The sequence below is a fragment of the Cynoglossus semilaevis genome, chromosome 14 (genome assembly GCF_000523025.1).
Source record: "Cynoglossus semilaevis isolate Cse_v1.0 chromosome 14, Cse_v1.0, whole genome shotgun sequence".
NCBI lineage: Eukaryota > Metazoa > Chordata > Actinopteri > Pleuronectiformes > Cynoglossidae > Cynoglossus > Cynoglossus semilaevis.
The window spans coordinates 25,836,723-25,846,437 of record NC_024320.1 but is presented as its reverse complement, the minus strand read 5'-3'; the positions used below and the strand labels follow the sequence as shown (position 1 = coordinate 25,846,437).

At 40.8% G+C, this 9,715-nt stretch overlaps 1 protein-coding gene across 2 annotated transcripts; it reads right to left on the bottom strand.

Annotated features, from left to right (window-relative positions):
• Window positions 1-4,683: 4,683 nt before the first annotated feature.
• Window positions 4,684-7,195, bottom strand: tmem267 (transmembrane protein 267). 2 transcript variants are annotated; one of them, XM_008326130.3, is made up of 3 exons: window positions 7,090-7,195; window positions 5,542-5,999; window positions 4,684-5,165 (listed from the first exon to the last, which is right to left on the bottom strand). In XM_008326130.3, exons 2-3 carry the CDS (start codon window positions 5,944-5,946, stop codon window positions 4,830-4,832), a joined length of 741 nt encoding a protein of 246 aa, XP_008324352.1. In that variant the 5' UTR covers window positions 5,947-5,999; window positions 7,090-7,195; the 3' UTR covers window positions 4,684-4,829. The 2 variants fall into 2 exon arrangements, with proteins under 2 accessions (XP_008324352.1, XP_024918299.1); XM_025062531.1 differs by lacking the exon at window positions 7,090-7,195 and adding an exon at window positions 6,157-6,231.
• Between the last annotated feature and the right edge of the window lie 2,520 nt (window positions 7,196-9,715).

The window sequence follows — 9,715 nt, the reverse complement described above, 5'->3', positions numbered from 1 at the left end:
TCTACTGCAGATCCTTGTTCCATAAATGTTGAAGGGTTTTTTTACCTGTTTTTTCTTCTTTACATTCAGTTTTATTCTGCATGTTCCAGCAGAGGGCGCCGTAGATCAGAGGACAGTGCCGTCATCGAGTTGAGTTTGAGTTGAAATATATAAATATAATAAATGAAGCACTGGTGGAACATGACAAGTTCAAGGTTAAATCTTTGGCTGTTAATGGTTTTGCCAACTTCAGGGTCGGGGTCCGTTACCAGGACACGGTCTTTGGCCCATTTGTATCTTATACGTCCTGGATCCAATATGGATCCCCCCCCCCCATCTACTGGGGGGTTTCCAAGAAAGCTGAATATTTATGGCTCAGATTCAGTCCATATTTTCTGCCAATTGTTGTGGACCAGTGGCACATGGTCCACAACCAGGAACCAGTTTACTACCTGAATGAATCTCATGAAAGTTTGTTTGATTTGTGACCTAATGTTGGCTCCAGGGACGGTGACTGGACTCTGGGGTCAAAACCCGTCAACACATCTGAAACAGAGGATATTTGACTGAAGAGTCTTTAACAAATACCTCAAGTACAGAAGAGTACTGTACTGTACAGTACTGTAAAATACTGTACTACAGTACTGTACAGTACTGTAGAGAATGGTTCTGGTCCAGGTCCTGCCAGGGAGAGGTACTGGTACTGTTAGAGAGGACGCTGGCATTCAAACTGATGTTCATCCAATGGTCTGTGCGCTGATCAATCAGTCAGTCAATCAATCGGTCAGTCAGTCAGTCAGTCAGTCAGTCCGTCAATCAGTCAGTCAATCACTGTCAGTCAGTCAATCAATCAGTCAGTCAATCAATTAGTCAGTCAATCAATCAGTAAATCAGTCAGTCAATCAGTAAATCAATCAGTCAGTCAATCAATCAGTAAATCAGTCAGTCAATCAGTCAGTCAATCACTGTCAGTCAGTCAATCAGTCAGTAAATCAATTAGTCAGGCAATCAATCAGTAAATCAATCAGTCAGTCAGTCAATCAGTAAATCGGTCAGTCAATCACTGTCAGTCAGTCAAACAGTCAGTCAGTCAATCCATGGATTTCTTTTTTCTGACTGACTGCAGTTTGTTGCTAATCTAATTAGCATCTTAGCTTTTCCCTCGGACGACTTTACGTTCTTTTCAAGCTAGCTCTACGTATTATGCATGATTCCAGTTGAAGCTTGTTTTTGTATATTATTGTGTATCACTACAAAGTACATTTGTATAAATACTGTTTGTTTGTAGTAGAAAATTCTGCTCTGGGACGGTTTTAAAAACATTGTTATTGTTTAACAGTCAGTACGGTTTAACTAACTAGTATTATTAACTAGTAATATTTGATAGTATGCCAGTTCAATATCTGAGGCAGCTAATATTTATTACATATTTCAGTTGAGCAACACTATTTGCCCCTCCCCCCCCCCGACAGAGATTCATTTGTCAAACAACTTTAAGTAGAAACAGAAAAACCAAGAGGTTTGTTGGTTAGAAACATTTATTTAAAGTTTTTAAAACAGAAAAAGATTTGCCCTGAATTGAAGCTGGAATAAAGTAGACGTAAGCTAAACAGAGTGAAATGATGAAGCTAATTGTGTGTAGTTAAAGGATATTTTAGTAGACAAATACAAATGACGGCTAAAATCTGTTAGTGAAACAGAAAAATAATAAAACAGTCCAAAAAAATATTTCTAAGTTTCTAAAAATAATTATGATAATGATAATGTAAAATCTAATCTTTCCAAATTATGGGAAAATTAAAAATAGAACAAAATTATTCCATAAATTCCCTTTCAGGAAATAAAAATGTTTTCAAATCAGACTTGGTCAAAACATTTGGTCAAATGTTTTCTTTTATTATCGTTCTGCAAAATATAAAAAATATTATACCTGTAACTGCAGTACCCCTGAACGAACACTAGATCACAACAGCCCCATCACTCTATTAACCCACGTTAATGAGAAGAAGTACTACAGTGCAGTAGTACCTGTTGTGAGTTGTTTTCTCCTCCGTCTTTCTGTGTCAGTTACTGTGCAGACCAGGTGACCCGTCCTCTTCATCCCCCTGCCTTTTCATTGGTGTTCAGGTGGTGACATCATCAGATGTTTTGGATGTTTGCTGTAGATCAGTGTTTCCTTCAGTCATCATTAACCAGCATTAAATACAATTATTAGTCACGAGGGCCGTGTCAAGGTTAGCGAGGTCGTCAAGGTTAGCAAGGTCGTCGAATACAAGAGATAGATACAAACGTAGTATTTTCCGACAGTAAATATTCGTTTCTGTAGTTCCTGTCCCCACAAGTACAGGTATACCAGGAGAACACACACACTCCTCCCTGTGTTTCGTGGTCACTTCCTCCACACACACATTCTCTTCCTCCTCAGATTAACCTCAACTAAATCTATCCCTAATCCCAAACTTAATCCCCAAACTATGTCCCAACACGACACATACACGCACACACATCAGATTTATCACGTGTACCACTAGAGGGCGTCCAAGTAACAGCAGTTATACCACTGAACCACTGAACCCAGAGTAAATACTTTGCTGTTTGAACAGCGACCGTTTGTGTTTTTTTCTTCCCCTCCTCCCTCCGCGTATGTGACAGCAGGTGGCGCTGTTGCTTCGGTTGTTGTGACTCAGGCGTCCATTCTCAGATGTACATAGTCATCGTTTCTGTTTGTTTTCTTCTTCTGTGCCACAGAAATCACCATAAGCTGTTTTTTTGTTTTCTGTGAAATAAAGAATATTTTATCACACGTTCATTTGAACTTGACTTTTTCACCTAATTATTATATTATTATTATATGTCGTTACTTTTCCTTTAGCTCTTATTTCCACTGTTTTTCCTTATTTTTCTTTCTTTTTCCTTATTTCATTTCTGTTCTTCTCTAATTTTCATTTTCATCTTTTTTACAGTAAAACATTTTTCAACCCTTAGTTTTAAATTCTCCCTTGTTTTGTTAACAATTTATTTAATTAATTCCGTCGTATCCCTGCTGTTTTCTGACAATATAGACTAAATATATCAAATATGTTACATAAATTCTGTAGTTTGACTATTTTTTCTTTTTACTCTTATTTATTATTTCAGTTTTGTTTATAAATCATTGATCTCCTGATTCATATCATTTTGTCTGAACAGAGAAAATCATTGTTTTTACAGATGAATGAAAACTTCTTTCTGTGATAATAACAAACAACATAACAGTGAAGCAGTCCTGACGTCACACATCAGTTCTTTTCACTGTTATGGCAGAACAGTCTGGTACAGTACAGTACAGTACAGTACAGTACAGTACCTCTTTGAGAATAAAAACAGACCTGACGCCATGTCAATGGAGGTGAACTACAGCTAACTGGCGCCATCTAGCGGACATCAAACTTCACTAATACGTTCATCAGAAGCAACAGCGTCACAGAAAATCAAATCAATACATTTTATGTAATGAAAACATTTTAGTTTTCTTATTTTCACATAAAAAACTTAAATACATTCTTGAAGTACTTTATTCTTTAAAGTAGGATGTTACACTCTGGTGTATATCTTCGAGTACTTCAGCAGTGTTTTCAATACAGCAGTGGAATGTATGTGAAAAAGTATTCAAGACTTCAGTTTGGTTTCATGTTTTACTTCACCTAAATATAACATCGTCGTCAGTCAAAAAGTCCTGAGACTGATGTGTCTGACGGTAACCATCGTGACCCGTTCGACCTGCTCCGTCTCCAGACCCTCGGACCAGTTGTCTAGGGTTGACCTCGGTGACCTTTGACCTCTGCTGAGATCTTATGAAACAGAATTCTGGGTCAATTCTTCCTGAAATATTTTCTGACGGCTGTCAGATGAAGAAGACGGTTCTTTTCTGTCCTCCTCCTCCCCTGGTCTAACACTGGTCATCACCTGGTCCTCACCTGGTCATCACCTGGTCCTCCCCTGGTCATCACCTGGTCCTCACCTGGTCCAACTCAACTGTTTTACTGCAGCAAAGGTCAGTTACTTCCTTGAATTGTGCCGACATAATCCACACATTTTCCTGAATTTATTTTTTGTTCTTTATAAATAACCCTGGAGATTCTGAAGGACGAATGTGGGAACCTCTGAGTAAGAGGACGGAGACTCGGACGAGAAGTTCTGGTCGGACAGCAGTTTGGTGTGACGTCAGGACGGATCTGACGTCTGCCTCATGGATGTCAGTACTGAGGTAAAGAGAAGGTCAGACAGCCGCGCCGAGTCTCACTGAACAGGTGACTGGAGCGGCAGAAAAGTACTAGTTGATCCAAGAATGAGGTGAGGTGTGCAGCCAGAGGGGCAGAAGGGTTCTACTGTTAGCTCTTCACTCTCATTTTCTACTGTGACTTTTTAAATTAAATATTGGACAAGTTAAACTAGACATTTTCACAAAATAATAAATAATTGAAGTCTATTTTACAGATAACCTGAAAGACAGATCATATATCCAGGTACAGCTCAAAGTGAAAGGCTAGTAAAAAAAATCTGGCAATTATGGCACTAAATATTTCCCATGATCCTTGGAAAATCCAGTAGAATATTGAGTTAACTGTCCCGAGAATCAAATCATTTGGTAAATTCTATCATTTTGTGGAAATGAAAACAAAAAAAACAGAAGTGATCGGATTCTCTTCACTGACAAAATTAAAACCAGAAGTGATTGGATTGGATTCTCTTCACTGACAAAATTAAAACCGTTTTGTTTTGTTTTTCCCAGTGTTATTCAGTCAAGTGTGACGTTCACTATCGACAGTTGGCTCCCACAGCTGGGGGGGGGGGGGGGGGGGGGGGCTTATCTAGACGTCGATGGCCACTCCATGTTTGGTGGAGATCACATCCCTGGTTCCTGTCAGGTACATGAGCACTGAGCACAGGTGAGGAAGTGTGGCTGTAGTACTGATGTACAGCCAGTAGGGGATCGGAGCAGTTTGGCCAAACGGACACATCCACAATCCGTGTCGCACGGCATCACGGACGTGGTGCGTCGCCATGGAGATGAAGAGCATCCAAGGCAGCGAGCACCAGGCGTCCTTCAGGCGGCCAATCCACATGAGGAAGCGGAGGGAGAGACACAGGACGGGGATGAGGGAGGAGCAGTGGAGGGGGGGGCGCTGGGGGAGAGACACTGCAGCCTGGGAGAAACCACAGAAGAAACGTTTCAGGAAAAACTGGACACCAAATATGATCTCTGCATTTTACCCATCGTGTGTGTGTGTGTGTGTGAGGGGGGGGGGGCAGCTGGTGGACTCGTACCTGAAACCTCTAACATTTTCATCTTTCTTTACAAAGGTATAAATGAGAACTTCTTTGTACTTGAGTGTTTGTTTGTACAAAGTTCTAGTTTTTTCTAATGTGAAGCTAATCTTGACAATAACGACTTTTCTATTTTATTCTTTTCTAACTTTTTATTAATTATAGTAGGTCAGTTAGTAGGTCAGTCAGTCGGTCAGTTAGTAGGTCAGTCAGTCGGTCAGTTAGTAGGTCAGTCAGTCAGGTGACCAGCTCTACCTTCAGGGACAGGGATCCAGCCATGTAGAAGTGGTCCAGGTCTATGATGGAGGCCAGGAGACCGGCCAGAAGAACTTCATACACGTCGCTCTTTTTCCTCAGTCCAATAACAACCGCCCACGACCACAGACCCACCAATCCGTGGGTGGCGTTGTCCAAGACCGCACGCAGCCACAGGTGGTTCTGGATGACTGACGTTTGGAGAACGTGGTCGGCCACCACGCAGAACATACCCAGTCCTGCGGAGGCCAAGAGGGAGGCGGAGCTAAATGTCTGCAGCAGAGCCTGAGCTTTTTCTGTCTCCACCGCCAGGCTCAGAGGCACTGGGGCAGCAGCACCTCCTCCGAGACCCAACAAAGGGGACGAGGAGGGGGAGGAGTCCAGTTTGGAGTAGAATCCTTGCATCCTGACAGCCGTGGAGGTCAGTTACCACTGATGGTCAGAGAGCTTCAGGTAAACTGGAGGAAAAACACAGACAGGAAGTGACCTGGGGCCGAGGACCTGGTCCACAGCCACAGCATATACAAGACAAAAGAAAAATCCCACAATGCACCACCGAACAAAAGCGTACCAGAAAGTAGCTGTGCCTGTTTAGTTGAACACTGACATACTCACAGGAATTGAAAAAAGACAAAGATCTTCTTCAACAACTCTGGCTCTCTTTTGAGTTTCATAACAATCTGCTGCCACCTAGTGAGAGAATATTCAGTTCTGGCTGTAACTGAATCAATGTCGAACTAAGAAACATTTTTGGCAGTAAATAAAAAATAAGTTTTTAAACCAGTTAAGAGAAATAATTTAATTTAATTTTCCAGATGGGAATCACTGGATCAACAGCTGTTTATGTCGGTGAAGAGATTGAAATGTTCTTTCTTTTTCTGGGAACAGAAAATAAATTGTGAAAAAAAATCATTTCCTTAAGAACATATTAACAAAACTGTTCATTTTTGAGTCGTTGGGCTAGGGTTAGCATAACAAGGTCTCAGGTTATTACAGATTTATTATCTTGGAGATTTTTTGCCATTGAATCTCCAAAATGAAATACTTGGCATTTTTTTCTACTGACAAAGTTAGGCTTTTATTAGCAGACAGGTCTGTAGTGATGTTTCAGTCTGTTGTCTTTGTTAGAACACGGTAAATAAACCAATGTTCTCAGACAACTGCTGTACAGGAAATAGAAACATATATTAGCTGCTGCTTTTAGATCGTACACATCTGGAGCGACGAGAGCAAAAGCTCAATAATATTAGCGGCACTTTGTCGTTTTTCATTGGTCAGAAATAAAATAAAAACATTTAAAAACGCAGACATTAGACTGTAATTACTGTGTAATGACTAGGACAGATTAGCGTCGTGCTAACACTGACTGACGTTGCTTTGTGTAGGCGGACGGCAGCTGTCACTAAGACTCGATGTGATAAAAACGCTCCGTTCTGTTACTTGACAAACTGTACGGTAATAAAAACATCACATTGATGTATTTACCTGATATTTACATATATTTCAATCATTCTATCAACGAGAACACGGTTAAAGTCAAACACTAACCTCATCTCCATCATCTCCTGCGTTAGTGGCTCCCTCACTTCCTCTACGGCGTTTTCAATGGCTAACGGCACTCTGCTGACACCTACAGGCCATTAAGGGAACATCGACTTCCTTGGCTTTTGGAGTCAACACGATGTTGTACTGCATGTGTCTTCGATCTTGTCTCTAAATTACTTATTTTTTGAGAATCTCTGTCATTTATATTGTTTAGAAGTTTTTTAATTGCTGAAATTTATTTTAAATACGTTATAATAAATATAACGTATTCAATGTTGGCATATTGTTTAATTGGGTGTTAATCTAGGTAAGGTGGAACAAACGTTCTACATCAAGAAAACCGACTCGTCTTTCTTTATCACAACATCAGCAATAAACTCAAGTCTCCGGATGTTGGGAAGCACGTGACGTCACACAGACAGGGTTCCAGGTAATTTTCAGCAAAATACAAATTAAGCATTTTTGTTCTGATGTCGAAAAATTCTTATCAGATTTTTAGCAAATTTTTTTAGCGAAATCCTATTTTAGCATGTCATTTTTGAATGTTGAAAAATTATGATGAATTTGTTTTTCATTTTTTCCCCGAAATGTTATCTTTTTTTTGTATGTTTCTCATCAAAATAAAGTGCTGAATCTGAATTGTACAAAAATGTCCATCAAAATCTAATAGAATTTGACCAAATCTGACCCAAAAAGTTCACATTTTGACATAAAATTAAATTAAAAAACTGACAAAAATGTTGTCTAAATGCCCTGATTTGATGAGAAACCTGCGAAAAATAATTTTCCAGAAATGTTCATCAAAATCTTTAAAAATTTGACCGAAAATGGCACTTAAACCTCAGAATTTGACAAAACATTTATTTCAAAAAAATTCTAAAAATGTTCTTTGACTGCCCTGATTTGATGACAAACATGTGCCAAAAAATAAAATTCAGAAAAATAATTTTACAAACGTTTCTGTCAAAATTTTAACAAATTGGACCAAAAATGACACTAAAACTTCAGATTTTGAGAAAAAAAAAGGATACAAAAAATTTATACAAAAAATTTCTAAAAATGTTCTATAAATGCCAGAAAGACAGAGACACACGGTGTGACGGTGTGATGTTGTGACAGTGTGATTGAATGACAGTGTGATGTTGTGACAGTGTGATGTTGTGAGTGTGATGTTGTGAGTGTGATGGAGTGACGGTGTGATGTTGTGACGGTGTGATGTTGTGACTGTGGTGGTGTGATGGTGTGATGTTGTGACGGTGTGATGTTGTGACTGTGTGACGTTGTGACGGTGTGATGTTGTAACAGTGTGACGTGTGACGGTGTGATGTTGTGACTGTGGTGGTGTGACGGTGTGATGTTGTGACGTCCCAGTGCTGACTGTTCCTACTGTTGTCATCCATTATACCTGAAAATTTCCTTTTGTAGTTTTTAAAACCAAAGCCAAAATGAAAGTGTGAACAGGAAATACAAAGATGAACATTGGCGTCTGTTCGTGGTCAGTCTGTCCGTGGTCAGTCTGTCCGTGGTCAGTCTGTCCGTGGTCAGTCTGTCCGTGGTCAGTCTGTCCGTGGTCAGTCTGTCTGTCTGACTCATCGGCTGTGGATGAAAATCAACTCTGTTCTCTCTCGTAAGCATCGCTATAGAAACACATTCAGACTCATCAGGTTTCAGATGTAAGATGGATCACTCTTTCTGGGGGGAGAAAAGGGGGGGGGTGACTCATGACCACATGAATGTGGGGGCTGTGTTACTCCTAAAGAGTGACAATGAAGGGGCCAGATGAAAGTGACTCACACAGAACTTTTTGAGGAACAAAAGTGAATAATTCCCCTGACGATATTTTCAAACAGTGAAACCTAGAAACAGACAAAAACAACCACAGTCAGTCAACAGTCAGTCAACAGTCAGTCAACAGTCATTAGTCAGTATTATTTACACTCATCTGTGAGCTGTGGTGGCTACTGTATGTTAGCAGGTTCACTGACGTTGGCTTCTGAAGTTCCATGGTCTGTCCACTGGTCTGTCCACTGGTCTGTCCACTGGTCTGTCCACTGGTCTGTCCACTGGTCTGTCCACTGGTCTGTCCACTGGTCTGTCCACTGGTCTGTCCACTGGTCTGACACCAGGAATGACACCAGTTCCTGTGCACCTCGTTATTTAACACCTTTTTTATTTGACGGACAACTTTTTGAAGCTACTTTGAAGAACAGAAACAGAAACTTGTTCAAAACAATCAGCCGACTGTTGGACAGTCCAGTCAGTGTCACCCGTCCATATGGTCTGTCCAGAGGTCTGTCTGTCCACCGGGGGGGGCACCCTGACTTCAGACTGTGACAGCTGTTCATCCTCTTTGCTTTAGTCGTTCCCTTTTTTCACAGTTTATGACCTTTGGGGGGAGGGGGGGGTTGGGGGGGGGTTCTTCAGAATAGTGAGCAAAACAGATTATGTGCTGCATATTGTCTCCAGACGGGGTCAGGGGGCTTCCAGTATCTGAGTCAGACCATATTACTGGCAGCCTGTGAGTCACTCGTCATCTTCGCCCTGCTGATCTACCACGCCCCCCCCCCCCCCCTCCCCCCCCCCCCCTCTTTTTTTCCACAGTGTTTTCCTTTTTGTCCTCCATTTTTGG